This window comes from Scleropages formosus, chromosome 14 (genome assembly GCF_900964775.1).
Source record: "Scleropages formosus chromosome 14, fSclFor1.1, whole genome shotgun sequence".
In the NCBI taxonomy this organism is placed as follows: Eukaryota; Metazoa; Chordata; class Actinopteri; order Osteoglossiformes; family Osteoglossidae; genus Scleropages; species Scleropages formosus.
Genome location: NC_041819.1, coordinates 16,102,537 through 16,123,698, shown reverse-complemented (window position 1 = coordinate 16,123,698; position 21,162 = coordinate 16,102,537). Strand labels below are relative to the sequence as shown.

Sequence of the window (21,162 nt, the reverse complement as noted above, 5' to 3'; positions counted from 1 at the left end):
AACTAATCAACAGGGGGTGCGGCGGCGCAGTGGGTTGAACTGGGTCCTGCTCTCCGGTGGGTCTGGGGTTCAAGTTCCACTTGGGGTGCCTTGTGATGGACTGGCGTCCCGCCCTGGCTGTGTCCCCTCCAGCCCCTTGCCCTGTGTTGCTGGGTTAGACTCTGGCTCCCCGCAACCCCAAATGGGACAAGCAGTTCAGACAATGAGTGTGTGGAAACTAATTGCGAGATTAAACCAACATCTGAATTCCTCTTACTTTTCACAGGGGGTGTGCCATGAGGTCCGCAAACATACACCAACACCATTGTTGTCCGTTTTTGACATCTTTATGCAAACTTTCAAATAGTTTGCACCTGGACTGACAAGAGCAGGGCCATATATTAAAATGCTGATACATTTTGTTTACTTTTTCAAAGTGAAACAGGCTTGTTGAAGTCCATGTGCTGCACACTGTTAGCAGTTTCCTCACTGCTTGAAGACGACGACACAAAGTGCTTAAAGGGAATAGATCCCACTTGTCACATTTTTTAATTTAACTTATTTTACGTCACTGCAAATCTCTCAGTGATGAACAAGAAAATTATGTGCTCCTTGTTTATAATTCATTGTAGTGTTGCTTTATGATAAACTCTGCCCAGGATTTCCAGAACATGTGCGAAATTAAATTAAATCAAATTAAAAAAAAACTGTAATTAGGGACATCTGATGGGTCACTAACCTTATTCATTTCGGAGGCCAAGTGAATAAATACCAGAATCACTCCAGTCTTGTGTGGCATTAAATTTATAGCAAAAGGGGAAAATTTGGTTTTACAAATCAAACAATTACAACACAATGATATTTTGTCCACTATGCTGCTGAAAAGAGACGTTCAGATGTAAAACATCCATAAGAGTATTCATGTTATAGAAGCTGTTTATACAATTTAAAAAATAATTTTATTATTATTTATTATAAGGTCTTAATACTTACGTTTACAATTTATTTCTATAATCTTTGAATTTCTATCAGAGTCAGAGTTGTTTATTTGTCATTTGCACAGTTACATCATTAATTTTTGGTCACATACTTTAATTACTGGCACCGTTATGCTTTTATCCACATACTGGTTTTAAGTGTCCGTCAAACAGATGTGACATCATAATCTGTCACATCTCTTTTCACCTAATGTACATGCACTGTGATGAAGGCCAACAGATCCGTTCCCTGCATATTAAACTGTCTGATGACAAACCAAGTAAGTACTGTCTCATACCTTCTTCCTCCCTTATCTTGTCATGTATTGCTAAAAGTTTGCACAGAAAACACAGTTTCAATTGCAAATTTATATTTGGATTATCCATATTAGAGAGAGGAAGCATCAGCAGTACTGTGGGCACTGTACCCATCTGTGATGGAGAAGCGGGAGCTCAGTTTTCGAATAAAAAGCTCTGTTTGTTGCTCAGTCTACTAGCCCATCCTCACCCACAACCATGAGCTTTGGGTAATGACTGAAAGGACAAGATCACGGACACAAGAAGCAGAAATCGGGTTTCTAAGCAAGGCCACAGGGCTCACGCTCTGTGACAGGGTGAGGAGCCTGGTAATCTGGAAGAGCCCCGGAGTAAAGCTGCTGTTTATCCAGATTGAGGGGAGCCAGCTGAGGTGATTCAGGCATGTTTTAAGAATGCCCCCTGTAGGAGCAGGAGACCACTGCTGGGGACAGGAAGGTTTGGACCTGCCTTCTCTGCTTGGCTCCACTGTGACACTCTGCAGGACAAGTGTGTGGAAAGAACCCTGCTTGGGCTGTCTGGCCGCGAAGTGTTGAAAAGACCAAAAACCCCCAGTGACCCCCAGATAGCATCACTGATGTGTCGTGTCACTGATTATGTTGTGCATTTAGAGATGTGATATAAATAACCACGTCAATAAACTGCTTGAAGGAGTATCTGTCTCTATCCGGTTGCTCAGTTTTGGAAGAGAGGAGTCCAACCACCAGCATTCAAGCCCTAGTTGCATACATGTTTGAAAGCCAAGAACAGGGTGGAATGAGTGTTCTCTTTACAGGGTTCTCTTATTACTTTTTCCTCAGTGTAAAAGATTTCCAATATATGTTTGTAAAGTGGGGGGCGCGGTGGCGCAGTGGGTTGGACTGCAGTCCTGCTCTCCGGTGGGTCTGGGGTTCGAGTCCCGCTTGGGGTGCCTTGCGATGGACTGGCGTCCCGTCCTGGGTGTGTCCCCTCCCTCTCCGGCCTTACGCCCTGTGTTGCCGGGTTAGGCTCCGGTTCCCCGTGACCCCGTATGGGACAAGCGGTTCTGAAAATGTGTGTGTGTGTGTGTGTGTTTGTAAAGTGTGTTACAAATGCTTAACATTGTTTTTCTAATCACCCACTAAAGCCTGCACAGCACACGCAACACCGGGTGTGCGGTGTACGGTCGGACACAACGGGGCACACCTTCGGCAGCTCTCTTGAAGAAGACCTTGCAGCTGCCGCAGGTGAGTGCTCCGTAGTGGCAGCCGGAGGCCTCATCCGAGCAGATCAGACAGGTCCTCTGAGGGGGGAAGAAGAACTCCGCCGGGAACACGTGCTGCCGTCCGCCATCGAACCTTCAATCACAAAACAGAGGAGACTCACGGAAAGCCGCACGCCACTCCATGTTCTGTAATTAATACTGTTTAAATTATACAGCTCTTGCTCTATGCCGATTATCCCCAATGAGCCCGACGAGCATGTGGCTCTGTTTACAATTAACACACAGGGAAAATCAGTCTCCTGTGACTGTACAGGGAAATATACAGATCACGGCCTGACCTTGTATATAAATGGTTAAAATTTTTTCCATGACAACGAGAAATGAGTAAATTCATTATTCTGTTTTTGCCGAGCTGAATGAAGCATTTAACGAAAAATAAAAGTATTTCTGTGAGAGAAGGGGGAAAAAAACCTTTTTTAGAACCAAATAAACATATCGTGCATTTACATGGATAAAGTAAAACACATTAATCTATTATCACAGCAATTTTTAATGCTGTGCAGAAAATGGAAAACAAGCTTTTCAACACGTGGCTTTTCCAGTTCATTGCAGGCTGAAGCCCATAAGGCCAGAGACTGTACGCCGACCTGAACTGGGGAACATGTACGGAAAACTGCAAAAGGCAAGTGTATGAAAATTTGAATATCACTCAGTTACAAGAAAAAAAAAACAACATACAACGGCGAGACTCAAATATGTACAGCTATAAACTTGTGACAGATTTCTGTGACAAGTTTGCTAATTGATTCGTCGTGTTTACATAAAAAAATTATTTATTATGACTCAGTCTGTTTTCTTTCGCACCATAACTTAGAAACTGTAAAAATGTACAGAGACAGACTGAATGAGCAACAGGCGGGAAGAAAACCTCAACTATTCCATCAACGGGCCATTCAGCTCAGTGGGGGGCAAAGCACTCTGGATAGAGTGCACACACATCAAAAGTCACATTTCATCCTCTGAATAATAAAGTGTATGTCACAGTAGTTACAAAAAAGGACTAATCACAATGCAGCCCACGTCAGTTTCTAAAAATGTGGCTAGTATTAACAGTTATTCTGAGGACATGAATTACCGCGTGAAACACGGGTGCCTCACATCTGCAGGGCGGCACAGTGGCACAGCAACAGCGCCTGGGCGGTGCGAGAGGATGTGGGTTCGATACCTGCTCGGTCTGCATGGAGTCTGAATGTTCTCCTCGTGTCTGTGTGGGTTTCCCCCAGCAGTCCAAAGACACGCTGTTCAGGTGGATTGGTGACTCTAAGTCACCCATAGTGTGCGAGTGACAGGGAGAGTGTGTTCCACTGATGAATGGATGAGTGTACGGCACTAGCAGCGTAGCTCACCTTGATGAATAAGGTACGGGCTCATAACACTAAATAGTGTTCACTGGAAGTCATTTTGAAGAGAAGTGTCTGTGAAATTAAGTAATGTAACATCTTGTGGGCTGTGGGTTAGAACATGGGTTCGGTGTGTGCAGATTTGGCATTTTCTTCACGTGTTTCCTCCAGACGCTGCAGTCCGTGTTTAATGCTGATTGGTGACTCTGAACTGTCCTTCTCTGTGTGTGTCTGTGAATGAGTGTGTGATTGCACTGCTTCACACCCCATGCTTCCAGGATAGGCTCTGCACTACCGCGACCCTCGACAACCAGTCAATGATAACCGATGGATGGATGGTTAGCAAGTTTACTGTATCTTTTGAACAAATATTAAAGGAACTTTTGACAACTTATACTGTAGCCCAATAGATCTAATGTTACTCAAGACACAATTCAAAAAAAAGCACAATTCAAAAAACGATCTCCTGCCGCATTTACAAATGAAGTCCTTTGGCAAAAGAAGTATGCAGCAAGGCTTCTAATAAGAAAAGCATGTGTGCACTTTCTGTCAAATTAGAGCAAAAAAGTACTGATCAGACCAACACATCTGTTATCATGCCAGCAATGTTTTGATATGCAAGCGTCATTTGAGGTGTATCAACCATGAAGCGCCCTAAAGAGGTTTAATATGAACGTTGCGTAAGCCGCCGGAGATCAGTCACAAGTGGTTCCACCATTAAAAATAAATGGTTTGGAACAAGAGGCCAGTGGCTTCTGTCATAGCAGAGTTTCTTCTTCTCGTCTTTCTGCCTTGTTGCACATTTGAACGCTCAGTATCCCCTCCACGAAATACGACTGTTTAAGGACACATTAAGACAAAAAATACCCACAGACCAGGCATGGGATATCGAGGAGGAAAAAATACTGCCGATCCCATGGATAAGACAGAACATCCTTCATGGGGACAAGGTGAGAAACGTGAAACGCGTTTCCAACATGCGGCTTTCGAGCTTCAGGCAATGATATTCGCACCATAATTGCGCCCGAAGTGCAATGACCGCTATTCATAAAACTCCAGGTTTTTTAGAAAAATGGTGATTTGATTCTCAGTCTCTCAATCACTGACAATTTTCACTACTGTCACTACTGAATACCAGCTCCGAATGTGAAAGCCTCACAGGACAGAATTAATTTTCCACTTTCTCCGAAGGCAGAGAGTGTCTCTATGATTTCCCATTAAAGCGGCACAGGAGGTGTGAAAAGACGGAGGTGTGTGCGGAAAAAGCGCAAAGCATTGGCTGGAGGTGGGAGCTGTCAGGGTAGGGCCTCTGGCTGAGGCTGGTGGGGGGGAGAGGGGGCACTCTGTGGTCTGAAGACCAGCGTAACTGGATACTGTGTGCAGACGAAGCTACGCCTCAAAGACCTCCTGCTTAGCTACCAAGGCTTTTTGTAGAAAAAAGACAAGGACACTTTCTAATAATGCAGACACCCAAATGCAGTAAAGAAAAAGAATTAAGATCATGATTTGGAATGTTGGGTGAAGTCTGAATGCACAAAAAGTTCTGCCATCCTTATACCGGTAAAAGAAAGTGGCAGCTCACCAGCAAATGTCACCTGTTCACATCACGCATTTCATTTCACATCGTTTCAGTGATGTGCTAGAAAAAAAAAATCCAGAATATTTACATTTTGTTTTTCACCTGCTTGTACTGCACAACTGACAGTTGTGTAGTCCGCAAAAGTATTTGATAGACACTTTAACACCATATGAACTTCCAGGTGCTCATCCAAATTTTCGTTTTTTTATCAGTTTAATTGACAACATGACTACTAAGGTTTGTTTTTAACTTTCACCTTCCTGGACCTTTCTAAAACAATACCTACAAAATGGAACTGTATCCATCTTCCACTTTATGACTTAGTGTAAAATGCATGTTTGCAATGAAAATAGCCTTTCTGTAACATTAAATGGCATTCGACTGGGCACTAATCAAAGATGAAACTGCACTGCTGTATGCCAGTAATTGCAAAAATGGGCTGAGTATGTGCATACGTATAATATGTCTGTCCAATGTACAGGAATCCAAGAAGCACTTCTACAGTTGCTACATGAAAAATCGCTCTTAAAGAAGCATCTGCTTTAATTCATCTTGTCTCAGATGCCACAGCGACCAGATGCTGTTCAACTTTCTAATATAATATGACATGTAGATATAACCTTTGCAAAATCAAGCATTATCCTTTAGAATGTAAGCTGGGAAAAAATTTTACATTTTAGCTAAGAAAAAAAAGAACAGCTTCTTTAAAACTTATTTGGTGGTGAAAGAATATATTTACTTAATTGACATTAGTCATGTCTGCAAGCCTCAGTATGCAGCAAGTGGGTTTCACAGAATTAGGGTTACATTTCATTGTGACACGAGTCAACTCCAGTGACCCTCTTGCTCAGAATGCTTTCATATTTGTGTTGGGGGAAAAGAACATTATTTTTCCTGGAAAGCAATTTATCCTTCGCATGAAGCTCTTACTGCCACAAGCACCACATTTTATATACTTTCAATTAACAGTAGCACACTATTTAAACAACGTGTGCAAAAGCAGGACAAATTGGATAATTTCATTTCCTCTCGTAGATAAGTTCAATTTTGCACGGTTAATGCTTGCCATGGGCAAAATGGCATATTTCAGTTCCAGCAGTGAAAATAAGTTTTCAGCGAGGTGTGGTCATGAAATATCAGAGGGGGACCTAATTAATGTTAGTCGTCCTTATTCATTTTACTTATTAGGTTCTTACATTGACCTGTTTGCAATAATTGACCCATTCGGACAGTTGTGTCATTTTTACTATATCACTTTGGGGTAAGCACTGCAATCAAGGGTGCGGCAGCCAGAGTACGGATACAAACCCGGGTCCAAGAATCCATGTCAGTAGGTTTTGAGTCTAACAGATTCTGGAAAACTCTCTTTGCCCATGGAATCAAGGATGACACATAAAACAGAGATCATAAACCCTGAGACTGAAAACCCATTCAGACAACATCTTTTTCTATTTAAACCCAGTGCATCTGATGGCAACTCGTGAGTGGAAAGTGTCACAGGACACAACCATGTGGCATTCAATAAAATGGCACAAAAAGACTACACGCAGAGCTCTTGAGCTGTCCAATATTAACCCTGAATTTTTGGGATGCGCACCGTAATACTGGATAGTAAGCCTGAAAAACATGTAACATGGATGTAAACAACCTCTCCCTGCAAACTTCATGTAGTTTATAACCTCACTGAGTATCAAAATTCACTGCTGCAGTTAGCCCTACGAAGTTGAAGAAAAGGCTGTTGACCGAAAAGCATTTCTTCATCCCCATGTCTTTGGCAACATCAACTGCTTTTATTCACAGCTGGGAAGTAAAAAAAAAACGGCTTTAATTCAGCCATTCTCAGCTTGGAAACTGGAGAGATTAATCTAAAGTATGTGTAAACTGCTGGATAATTTTTAGAAAAAAAAGGGTCTTGAAATTCTGAGACCGGTGGAAGCTATGCTCCAACGACACAAGTGTGGAAACATCACAAGACACGTATGTAAACTTCTAGATTGCAAAGAGAGCTTACAAGTACTGCAAAGGCTACTTTAAAAAAAGAACTGGTCATCAAGACACCATTTTATTCAAAACATACACTTACCTCTCTTGCTTAGCAACCTCTATGAGTTTCTACTCAAAATTCAGTTTACAATGAATTTTTAAAACGTTAAAAGATTGCATCCAGACTCCAGTGATGAGGAATTTATGACTCTGCAGGCTCTGGTTTCACAGTGGAAAAAGGTATGGGTAGAGGGCCAGTATACACTCAACTGGTATGCATGCGGTTTCAACCTTGAGCTGCTGCAGTATCTCCATCAAGAGGAGCCACCGTCTGGGAGGTGGCCACGCGTATATACTGAAGTGACGTCATTCCGTTATCTTACTCGAGCTTACTGAATGAATAAATGCTTTTCGGTCAACAGCCTTTCCTACAACGTCGTAGGGCTAACTGCAGAAGTGAATTTCTATATCCAGTGAGGTTATAAACTACATTACAGTTGTTTCATTGTTAGATGATTAAAATACATTATCTATGTAGATATGATTTTGTAGGTACCAAAATTATTTCAATTAAGGCTATGCAAATGTGTATCTATATACACTATGAATTAGCAGTGATTCACAAACACATATGCACATGTGGAACCTTCACACTAATTTAGTGTAAATTAGACACATTTCTATTACAAACGTTGTTATTCTTGCATCAAAATGGAACAGAAATTAATTCAGAGCAATACATGTTTTGAGAAATGCCAAACTATAGGTATGTGTAACGCATGCTGGCAAAGACCGTAGTGTTGGACTAATTGGCTGTATTTTGTGACTCGCGTCTCTGCCTCTCTGTCTATTAGTGCAATCCACTTCTGTTTACTCCAAGTTCTCTGTTGCTTTGCAGAAAAGCCTCTACCACAAGAACAAATGCAAATGTAAATGTAAATTGCCTATTTCTGCATCAACTATAAATACAAGCCCTACAATTTTAAGATTTAAATGAAATGTATATGCGAATATATATGCACAAATGAGCATTCAGTCCAAACATCAGAGACTGAAAAACAGTCATTTCACACTTTCAGTTCCATGAAATAACAAAAATGGCATGGCCTAAAACTTAGCAATTAGATTTTACAAGACAGACAAGCAAAAATGCCCTGCCTTAAATCCTGCTTCGTACCTAAATAAAGGTAGCTGATCATTTACTCACAGAATGTTTATTTTAGGGCAATTAATACTTTCTTACCATTATTCCTGGCCACCGAGCATCACGCATCTGGAAATTTCAAAAGTAATGATCATAACACCAGTAAACGCTCACAACAATGCCGTAACTAGGGAGACCGTTGTGGCTGGAGGATTCACTACTAGATGTACTTTTGCATGCAGACACGTGTTTCTGCAATATCCTGCAATGCCATTACTGCCGCAACCTCATGGTAGCTTTGGGAAAAACGGAGAATATTCACAGTACAACTGTCATTGAGGACTAGCTGTTTCTTACTGTGTCCAGTGATTCTAAATGTCATTCAAAGGAATTATAGAAAATCAGCACCATGGGTCCTGAAATATTCAGTTTTCTGGTTTTATTTATTTAGTCATTTATTTATTTTAAAATTGTGTGTTAGAATGAAATGCCTTGTTCTCATAAGATTTGGACACGGAGTGAAAATCTGAAAAAAGAAATAACTAAAACCTTCCAAACTCCACTAAGAAATGAGTGCACTGGTTAGTCTGATGTACAAGGATAATAGAATCCTGCAAACAGCTCATGAATGAAGTTCTTTAAAATCTGACCTCAAATTGAAGTATAAATGGGGGAAAACAATACTAATTCCACGCAGTCACATGTACTCCAGAACACATGTGACAGATGCTTACAACGTGGCTGTGATGTTGTGCTCTTTTGTGTGCCCCCCCACGCCGAGAAGAAACGTGCTGCGGTAGTGCTGATGTCCCTTCTATATTCCTCAGCCATGAAGGAGCGTGCTGCTGAGTACCTTTTTAACCTATAAGGTGTGTCTCAAAACTGCAGCATAAATAGCCCATAAATCCAATTAAAGGTACAGATTTCATGTGCTCATTAAAAATAAAAAAAAAATAACTGGGGTGAACTGGTGTCTCTTAAACCATATTTACGGCACACATTTTTTTTTTTTTTACACTGGCTAGACGAACTGAACTAAAGGCTTTCCTATACAAACTTATTTAAATCTATATCTGCTTTAAAGACACTTTGGACAGTGTATAACAGGGCCTGCAATTGTGCATTCTGTTGTGAACTGGGGGAGCAGATTCTGCTTCATGCAATCAGCACTGCGTATTTAAATAAGAAATGTGTAAACACAAAATATTTTCTTGACAATTGAATGAGAACTACTTCTTATACTTACTTCCTAACACTGTCATATTAATATCAAAATAGCCCATTCTGAGATGTCACACTTTACACACATGGCCACAAACTGTCCTAACTGTCAGAACGCACAAGAAAATAAAACATTTTCTCATGATTACCACATTAATTAGTCATAACTGGCTATGACAGCTGTCATATACTGTTATGATGCCCTTCTTTGGCATGTCTATGACAGCATTATGAAGAAATTTAAATCAGGAGCTCAAATAAAATGTAAAGATGAAATTAGATGAATCAAAGAGAATAACCCTCTCAAGAACACACTACTACAGAAAAATAACTTTATATTTAAGGCTGGGTGATATGGAGAAAAATAATAACCACAATAAGTATAGGTATAGGTCGGTCTTTGATTTCTTTTCGGATGGAAATCAAACTGTGAACGGAATAGTCTTGACACATTTATCCACAGCAAAACACTCATGAAGGTGAAATTGGCATCTGTCAGTCCTGCAGGCAAATTTTTTTAAGATCACATGAAATGTCTGAATAATCTTCAGTAAATCTTTAGACCTTTAGACCTCTAAAACCATTAGAAAACCCTCATACATAATGACTAATGTCCTGAAATCACGGAAATGTGCAGAAAACAGAAAATGCACAGAAACTGTTTGCAGGGGGTGAAGAAAGGTTTACAGCAAATTCGTAGCTTTACCTTTGAGATCTTTCGGGTAGGTTTTGAATCCACTGTGGTGTCGAACATCCACAATCCTCGCAGTTAAAGAGCTGCATGCTGATATATCGTAGAGCCACAAAAGAGTAGTTGATGATCACAGAACAAGAGACATTGTTACATGTACAAAACTGCACACAGGGCTACAAACTCTCCTGCATTTGGAGCAAAAACCACTCTTTCAACCTCCACCACGCAGGTTCCAATTACAAAAACCTGTTGGCTGTATAATGTCCACGAAATGACTTTCCAAAACGAATCTGACAATTATTGATATTCTTTTATCACTCGGACCCATATTCAACATTTGCATCCAACCTTAATGTAAACACAGAGATGAGCATGCAATTTAATAATCATTACATAATGTTGAAACTGGAACACGACTGTACACAAACTGTTGTTAAATTGACTACGTGTGTGTTTACATTGTCTCCATGCAATCAAAGGAAACTGCACACAGAGCTGAGCTGATCTCTCAGCGTTAACACAACGCTTATTATTTTTCCACGTGTGATTCATAAAAATGGACGATCTGTCAAATGTGCATGAAAAGATAATAATGCCATAAGCAGAATCTGGTCTCCTGCTGTACACATATCTCACACAGAAACTTATAGGGTCTATGAAAATGGCTTTATTATTATTATTATTATTATTATTATTGTCATTATTATTATTATTATTGTTGTTGTTGTTGCTGCTATTGTTGTTCATAATAATAATAAGAAGACGAAGATGACAAAGACGAAGAAGAAGAAGTCCAAACACAATTCATTGCAAAACTAAATCAAACCAAAATTCCACAATGAATTTTTCTGGTGAATAAAACACTTTTTTCAGGTGACAACACTTTATTTTTTCACACTTGATTTACTAAAACCAGTAACAGGTAACCATGTTTCGCCTACAGCAGCTGTGCTACTGTGAATTAAAATCTTCCTTGTCACTTATAACACTTGCAAATAAGCTCAAGGTGCCTTGAGGGGAGGGTCAATGAGCATTTTCCACCACTGGTTACACAGGAGAACACTGGCACCGCTTAGGAGCTCAGTCCTTTTGACTGATTTTTCACACCCTTTATAGCCTTAAAAGTCAAAAGCAGACCCAATTACATGGCTGACAAAAGCTAAGAAAAAGGTCTCTCTTGCTACGTGGGAAAAAAAATTACAAATGAACTGAAAAAAGTTAACTGGGTTTATCATTTTAACATTATTTACCAAATTTTATCAAAACTTATTGAAAAAGCAAAACGTTCATGTATTAAAACTCCATTATTATTATTATTAGTAGTAGTAGTAGTGGTACATAATGTTCTGTAAAACTGTAAAAACTTAATGGTAATAGCTGTTCTATTTGAAAAACGATGAACAATGGCACGCTTTTAGTATTTTAGTATTACAGCAAGACTTACGAAAACTCTACACGGGTTTGAAGAAATGAGAAAAATAGTGATCAAAATCCACAGAATGAGAAAAACACGCATGCACAATTTCACAATGACAGATATTATAATAGACTAGCAGCCAGGTCCACTTAAAATTACCATAAACACATTTAACATTAAAAATACTGCCATTCCTCAGCGACCGAGAGGCTACGCCAAGTTTTCTGATGTCAGAGAGTGCTGCAGAATTGTTCAGGGGTAGAGGTTAATCGCACATTCTAACTTATAAGGAGCATTTTTTTGCTTTGAAGTCATTTAAATCCTGAAATAATATTTGCAGGATCACGAACTACATACACTTGTGTAGAAGTTACAAAAATAACTTCATAATACAATTGTTCTTCAGCTAGTTTTTTTTTTTTTCTTTCGTGGTTGCAGATCTGATTTCCATGACATCAGCCTAATTTGTACCATAACAGCTCGTCCTATACTATCCTGAAGTACCTTAGTGGTAGTACGCAGCTTTGCACTTTGGTTTCTCTTTCACAATGAACCTTTGTGCATTTCTTCCCTTTCTTTTTCCTACTATATATTTTCAATGGCAAAGAAGTCGCTCCTGCTTGTCAATGAAAACATTACGCTGACCTTCACTTTTTTCTCTCTCTAAAAACACAGCTTCACTGCACGAACGTACTGCCGGCTCCGGTGCTGTAGAACTTAAGCTGCAGCCATCACCGTGATTATTGCACAGAATTAACGTTCTTCAGTCGTATTTTATCGACAATTACTTCATTGCTCAAGTGACACTTTTACATTCGATGAGCCAGGCATTTTAGTGCAATCAGGGTAAGGTGCGGTGCTCAAGGATACAACGCTGGCGCCCTTCATCTCCCATCAGCAGGCGCCAGCTCTTCTCTCAGCTCGAGTCACACACAGCACTAACTCACAGAGACACAGGATGTAAAATGTACAGAAAATCTAAATCAAGGCTGATACGTCCTCAAAATGAGGCCGATGTTAGTATTACACACTCACTTAGCACACACTTTCCTCCAAGGAAACTTACGACGATACATTTGTTTAATAACTTGCTTAGTTCTACAGCAATTTAAGCAGCGAGGTAATTTTTACTGTATCAATTCAAGCCTTTGCATTTTGATCAAGGGTACTACAACAGGGGCAGGGATTCGAACACATTGCATTCATTCTATTTACATAAGGGTGATTAATATGGTGAAAAACAATTATCACACAGTTAACTATTTGGGAAAATCACCACCGCTGTGCTGATTTTCTTAATTAGCACATTCTCAAGGTTGACTTTAAAATCACTTAGTTGGTCTTTCATTTCTTTTCAGAAGGAAAAACAAAACTGCACACAAAAGTGATGCAGCAAAATTATTTTTATCCACAGCTGATCAATCAGGAAACGGAAAATGAATGGAAAATTTCTCCGATTTCCAAACATGCTTTCAGGGTAGTTGTCTTTCATCTATCAGCCCAACAGTAAAAGAAGCTCATTATGAAACATAAGTCATAAGACCAATTCAGATGTACAGATTAATGGGAAGGGGGGGAATATAACATGTAAGAATTTCTTCTCCCTATCCATAAGGCTCACTATTCATTTATTTACTTCCCAACAGTTTTCTTTATCTTTGTCACTAAAATGCAAAAGGTCTCATCCTCTGAAAAAAGCACAGCTGTATGCTGGTAATACTGCCAAAACCTTCTGCTGTCTAAATCCACATTAGCTATGTCAAATGCCCGCAGAGAAAAAAAAAAAAAACAAAAAAAAACCTAAAGACAAAATTCCAGCGACTATACGCATCACTTGAGAAACGATAATTTAATTTTCAGGATGCTGTATGACTGCTCCGCAGCTGCAGTTTCCCGAGCAAGCAGTACCAGTCACGGGGGCACTAGACTGAACCCATCAAGCCTAATGTGTGCAGCACGGTGGCACAGTGAGCAGTGCTGCTATCTCATGGCCCCTGGGTGGTATGAGAGGCTGTGGGTTCAATCCCTGCTTGGTCAGTGTGGAGTTTGCATGTTCTCCCTGTGTCTGTGTGTGTTTCCTATGGGTGCTCTGGTTTCCTCCCACAGTCCCAAGACATGCTTTTTCAGGTTTCCCCATAGTGTGAGTGACAGGAAGAGTGTGTGTGTGTGTTCTACTGATGTAGTGTGAGTGACCCAGTGTAAGTAGTGTATCTAGCAGTGTAAGTCACCTTGGTGAGAAGGTCTGTGGGCTGATAACACTACATAGAGTTCACTGGAAGCTGCTTTGGAGAAAAGCGTCTCCTAAATAAATGTAAGGTGCATTTCACATCGTCTACTTTACGAAACATTTATAATTGTGGCTTCAATAGCAAGTCAAGCACTTCCTTCCAAAAACGTGTGTAGTGTGTACTGTCTGCTATCCTGAGTGATACATTGTTTGTTTATTGATTTATTTATCTTATTTCATGTAATTCATAATGAAAATGTTTACATCGGGATTAAAAAAAAACTGTACATGGCTGTAATAATGCTGGCTGAAAATGATGATGAAACTTATAATTGCAGCAGAGATGTTGTTATGGTTTTCACCTCCCATACTATTTTTACTTCCGTTAGTATTTTTTTAATCATTCCAAATGAAGCTTATGTTCACATGTTGTGCATAAATAAAGTCCCGGAAAGTGACAGCAGTGGATGCTTAAGTAAATCAGAAAAACTGAATCAGGTTTGGAGAAAATCTTAAACGTCACAGGAGGAGATAAAACTTTTCGTATAGATCACGCTCTGCTTCTCAACTTCCCTTGGTGTCTGTTAAAAGCACAAGGGCAAATGCAAAACGCAAATAATGAGACTGTGTGTAAATGTAACGGTTTCACTTTCGCTCCGAAGAAACAAGAGATGCATGATTAAGAAAGTCGGGTAGAAAGCAGCACAATGTAAGCAAAGGCGGATCATCAATAGCGCAAGTAGGCGGCCGGCCGGGGAGCGGAGGAAATGGAAGCCGGCACGCGCAAGGTGGTGTGTGGATTCACGTCGAGCGCGCGGTCCGCTCCTTACCGTCCGTCGGAGTAGGGCATCTCGAGCCAGTCGGTCACCTCGCTCTTGGGTTCCGGGGGGCCGCCGTAGGGCATCCTGGCCACCATGCCGCCGGCGGGCCACTGCTCGGGGCAGTCCCTGGGAGGACCCCCGTTGCGCCCGTAGTCGAAAGTGCTGCGGACGAGCGCGTGGGACTGTGCCACGCTGTAGGGGGGCGCGACGTGCGTGCCCGGGGGGGGCGCAGGTCCATAACGAGCGCTGGCGGTGACGCCGTCCGGACCGTAGCGGTACTGGTGGCCCCAGGCTCCCGCGCTTTCTCCCGCGGTCACCTCCTCGGACTTGATCTTGACCCCGTACGGCGCTGCGAACTCAGTGCACCCTTGGGCTTCTTTCGCGCGCCCCCGGGGGGGCCTGTAGGTGAAGTCCGCGGGTGGCGGGTCCGCGGGCCGGTAGAGCGCCGCCGCGTCCGCCGGCAACAGGTGGTCCAGGGGAGCCGCGGGGGTCGCGCGCACGTCCACGCGGTCCTCCGACCGAGTCAGAGTGTGTCCCTCTGCGCTCAGGGCGAGGACTTCTGCGTCCCCGGCGCCCACGGAGCCGAGGTAGCCCAGCGGCGTGCCCTCGTTCCTCGACTCGCCCATGTGTGCGCGCTGAGTGTAACTTTGCGCGTGCTTTCCGTCTGGACACTTGTAGCCCGCCGCCCCCGCACACGCCAGGAAGGGCACATCGAACGCGTAGTTTGCGAGACTTCGGGGGTCGGGGTCCAGAGAGGGGGCTTCGCCGGGCGCTGGCTCGCTCATCGCCATCTCATTGGAGTCCAGCAGGTTCAAGCCGAGAGACACGGAGACGGCTTTGCACAGCTCGCGCGCCGTTTCCGAGATGGTGGTGCGAGGCGAGTCAGAGTTGGAGTCAGAGCGACTGGTCGGGACTCGGGCGTCACCGTCGGGATTTATCTCCGCGCCCTGTTTGGACGCGGTTGGCGGAGAGCGCCGCCGTTCCGCGTTGTGCGCATTCTCGCCCGCATCCCGCGAGCGCAGCGCGAAGAGCTCCCCTCGGGCACCCGGCAAGTTTCTCACAGGATCATGGGGTGCGGCGGGCTCGCAGTGCGGGTATCGCGAGGTGCGCGCGCTCTCCGCTACAGCAGCCGCCGCCGCCTCACCGGCGTTCGACTCACGAGACGCCCCGCCGCTCGTACCTCTCTCGGGCGACCGTCCCGCGCTCTGGCGCATCTCCCAAGCGTGTCCGGCGCGCGCGCAGCCGCGCCTCGCGTCCGACTCGTGCAGTCCGTGCGCGCCGTGAAGTACGTCGTGGAAACGTCCACGGAAAACGGTGTTCGGGGAGTCACAGACTCCTCCTAATCCGAGGGGGATCTCCATGGTGCGGCCACCGTGTCTGCGGCAACAGGGACAGGCCCCGCAAGTCGGAGCGTGGGACGCGCGAGCTGTTCTTCACTTCACAAACTTTTCCAGTGAAAACAAACAACACGGTACATGCAGTCAGAAGCACATTTTGACTTGTTTGTCACGACACAAGCAGGCTGACACACCACTCAGTGGTTCACAAATGCAGTAAACGACACCGGCCCGGGAGCTGCAGCGACACTTGCTTCTACTACGTCCCTCTTGGAAACACATGCAATAAAGCATTCCGCGTAACAGATTTTATGCATTTACAGACACTTACTTATCACTCTGTGGAATTTGACCAGGCATCGCCAGAAGGTAATTAAAAAAAAAAAGCTTAGAACTCGTTTCCAGGGCAGAATCTCCGTGTTTCGGAGAGGAGTTCTAAGTTCTAATTTTAAATACTTTTCACTGGCGTTTCAGACCGTACGAAGCAGATTCGCCATCAGCAAACGGACCGGCGATAAAGTGAAAGTTACACTCGACGTTACGATAATTTAGTAACACCTTGGAGAAAATGTAATAATTTTAGAAAATGATCCTCACCTCTTCGGTAGAACACACCGGGGGTCTTTTTATTAACACTGACTGTTCGCCTTCCGCTCCTCTACTCAATAACTAACTTTACTACTAACCATAGATTATTAAACACTTCGCCGCCTCACATTTTTTTTTCTGTATCTCCACGAATATTTCGATTTTTTTTCTTAAACAAGTTTCTACAATTATTTTTCTTGTCAGACTACTACAGTTGTGACAGCGAGTTTTGCCCACGAACAAGAAATCTATTCTGTGGCAAAAAGTCCTTGAAAGCTCTTCACTTCGGCGTCTGCCCGCGAACTTGGGCCTTTTCCCAAAGAGACTCAATATTAAATCCTTTGGGTCTCGTCCAGTTTTTGGGGGAAAAAAAAAAAAAAGTCTAAAGGTGCATATAGATGGTGCACTATCTTGTTAATCTTAAATATTAAACAAGGGACTGTCACGTTGTGTCTGTCGCTCAGACCTTATTTACATCAATTTTTTTTTTTTTTTTTACTGCTTATTTCCTTCTAGGTTATCACTCCCTTTCTTTATATTATCCACATAAATTTAAAGTGTTTATAAGTATATATAAATATATTGATATAGATATAAATCTGTATTTGTAAATAACTGACCATGTGGGTAAACGTGTGTGACTACAGCAACTGTATTATCTATGTTGCACTTTTTTTTTTACATACATGCCAAGAAATGTTACATTCCTAGATAATAAACATAGAAATATTAGTCCATAAAACCCTAACTTTCCACATGTGCTTAAGCCCAGCAAGAACAACATTTGGGGTTTGTAATGTCACACACTACCTAGGGAACACAACTTTCCAGTCAGAACTGATAGCATTTCAGTACATAAAAGAGGAAAGTACTATTTATTAGAAAGTCTGAGAACATAAGAAACAACTTTTCAATGAATGAAAAATCAATAGCTTTTTTTTCTTTTACATAAAGTATGATCGCATTTCCTCAGTACAGATGTTCTTGACCATTTGTAGTGCCCATTAAGAATGTCACTAGAGCTATGGACCCCCTTTTACAAAAATATCCACAAGTGCAGAAAAATTAATACATCAAATTTATTATGCCAAAACTTTATTACCTTTACACAGAATTATACCATAGGTCTTCATAACGTAGTAACACCTTTATCTGATTTTTAACTTTTACTCTGTTCATTTCTAAGCAATACTTTGTGGGATATAATCTGTGAAATGCAGAATGAGGATTGCTTATGTTCTGTATCATTTCTGCAAGGAAGGTGTAAATGCTTACTGGCTTTACTGAACTTACAACCTTTGCATAGTCTCTCCACCCTTTGCCAGAAAACCTCTGTAGCTGATCCAGAGTGCTGCAGCATGATTTGCATTCAACTTCCCAATGTGCTCCCATGTATCTCCCGTCCTTGTCTGTCTCTGCTGGCTTCTTATGGCTATCCTCCTCACATTCAAGACTGTAGTTATGGCCTACAAGACAGTCAAGGGATCTGGACCCCAATACCCACAAGAACTCTTTATTTTCTGCACTACAGCAAGAGCGCTATGCTCCTTCACCTCTGTCCCATTTGTAGCTCAATTGCAAGGGATCCAGAATTCAAATTCTATTCTATTCTATTCTAATTCAGTTTTGTCTCATGAAGTGGTGGGACGAAGCTCCCCCTTTCCTCAGAACTGCTGAACCCCTCTCAACTTTCAAGAAAGGTCTCCAACACACTTCCGTTCTGATCTCATAAAAGCTGCCTAAATTTGCATCACACTTACAATCGCCATTGCATTTGGTAGGAGGGTTCTATAGGGCAGCTACTGTAAAAAAAAGTTTTAAAACAGTGAAATCAAACAAACTCCTTTGGAAATTAAATTGCATCTTTTTAACTAAAGATGTTGTTGAAATGCACTTTCCTTAACTTTGAATTGTACGTCACTTGGGGGCAAGCTTCTGTTAATGAGTAAACATAAATCTCAGTGCATTACAACATATTCAAGCATAAGTAACATGATTTTAATTGTACTTTTTGTATGTTTTAAAAACAACAAAATACTTGAACAAGGTTTTAAAAATTTAAGTGTTATTTTGTAAAGTTTTTGAACATGCTATGAAATGGGTAAATTCTTAAGTTATTAAGTTAAGGAAGATCTTAAAGAAAATCTGCCTGCCTCATTTGAATTGTTCATAATTTTTACTCACATTGGGGTAAGAGAGGGTGGGGACTCAACAACACCTGCTTCTGGTTTTCCATGTCTCTTTAACAATGCCCCTAGTTACCATAGTTACTGTAAACTAGTGACCATAGTTAACAAATACCTAGTTGCCATGACTCCCAGTTGCTACACAGCCCCTGGTTCAGAGTGAGACCATGTTGGCTGGTATGGAGAAGGAAAATTCTGAACTTTCAGTCACTATCCCATCTTTGTCTCCCTGAACCACTTTCCAGGCCAGTTTTGTTGCAAATAAATCCTTTTACTGATTTCGAGAAACCCACATCCAAACATTATCCTATGACAATAAATTTCTAGAGCATCTCATATTCTTTTTAAGCAAATGTGATTATAAAGCTGAAACTTTCCATTAATGACTTTCTTTAGATTTTTTCAAATGTACCTTAAAGAGTGAAACACTCACTAACAGACAAACTGCATAATTACTTCAAGCCAGTCAATGTTTCCGCCATTCTTTGGACTGCATGATTCTCATATGCCATTGTTCTTGCTCAGAATCACTCCACATGTTTCAGTCATTCATCTCCGAAAACACCATAAAGCCTGTGGATTAATGGCATTGAACGTGATTTACTGAGATACAGATAAAAGAACCGGTGATTTCCAGCAAAACCTCTTGCCGCATTAGTTTAGATTTCACCATTTTAGGTACATTGTAAAAAAAGAATGAGTGTGTTGTCCCCAGAAAGAGGGAAATTAAAAAACTTAAATTTAGTCTGGGACATTGACAGATGACAAGATCCTGGAAGCCACATACTTGGATATAAGATAGTACCATATTTGTGCTCATTTTATGGAACATTATGAATAAAATATATTTTTATATCATCATTCACTATTTACTTTTAGTACTATCATTTGAAAGAAAATAGTGGCATATTAGATGATAGAGCTGTTATATTGCTGGCTTTGCAGCAGGACTAATGTTTCACAAACTGAGGGGTGTCACTGCTATTATATCCTACAGTAAAGTATTGCTGCATTTGTTTATATAAAGTGACATACACCGATGAACTGTAAATTATGTAACTCATAGATAGTACTTCCAAATATATTTTTGTGGGTGAGAAGCCATGAAAGTCAATGGCCATGAAATCATCCCAAGGCTACTCGAGCTAGTGACAAGTTTGTTAGCTAACGATAAGGCGACATGGTGATAACTTGTACCACCCAAACATTCTACACCCACATAGTTGTCCCCCGGTAAACAGAGCATTTTGGTTGTGAAAATCTCGATTCAAACACAGGAACTTCATCCAAATATTTTTTCAAAGATTTTTGTACAGTTTTCTTGACTGTTGTATTTTTCATCATTGTTGGAGGTAAGAAAAGAATAAACACTGGACCATGGCAATCCTGTTCATAAGCCTTTGATCCAGCTGGACAGCAGACCACCAGATTTAACTTACTGTGCTGATTAAACTCATGTAACTCCTTTTTTTCTGTGGGAAAAGTGGGAAAAACTTGTTGGATTGAGTCTTCCTGCACCATGAGTCCAACAGATCCGCTGTAGAGAACAAAACAATTTTATAGTACCACTCTTTTTAATTCCGGTCCTGGCAGCCCTCCCCCGTGCAGTTACACATGATGTCTGTGTTAAATATATATATATATATATATATATACACACACACACACACACACACACACACACACACACACACATTTTCAGAACAGCTTGTCCCTTAGGGGGTCACAGGGAACCGGAGCCTACCCGGCAACACAGGGCGTAAGGCTGGAGGGGGAAGGGGACACACCCAGGACGGGACGCCAGTCTGCCGCAAGGCACCCCAAGCGGGACTTGAACCCCAGACCCACCGGAGAGCAGGACTGCGGTCTAACCCACTGCGCCACCACACCCCCCTGTGTTAAATACTGGCATCAAAAGTTGACCCTAATTTGGAAATCAAATTTATTTTAAAGGTTACTTGCAGATGTCAGAATACTACTCAATTGAACGTGTACACTTCTTTTTTACTGTCATTACTACGGCTTTATATGCAAGGGCATTTCTGCAGAATTGTGCAACCTATTGATATATCTACAAATGTACTGCATATGCACATACAAATATTCATAAT

At 41.6% G+C, this 21,162-nt stretch overlaps 1 protein-coding gene across 3 annotated transcripts in view; it reads right to left on the bottom strand.

Moving 5' to 3' along the window:
- The window catches only part of ar (androgen receptor), a 43,559-nt gene extending 22,909 nt beyond the window's left edge, over positions 1-20,650 (bottom strand). The window contains exons 1-3 of one of the 3 annotated variants that reach the window (XM_029257893.1): positions 20,491-20,650; positions 14,950-16,385; positions 2,436-2,587 (exon numbers count right to left, since the gene is read on the bottom strand). In XM_029257893.1, the coding sequence (XP_029113726.1) occupies positions 2,436-2,587; positions 14,950-16,301 (1,504 nt within the window). In that variant the 5' untranslated portion in view covers positions 16,302-16,385; positions 20,491-20,650. The other 2 variants (XM_029257891.1, XM_029257892.1) reach the window with 2 other exon arrangements.
- Positions 20,651-21,162: the final 512 nt, after the last annotated feature.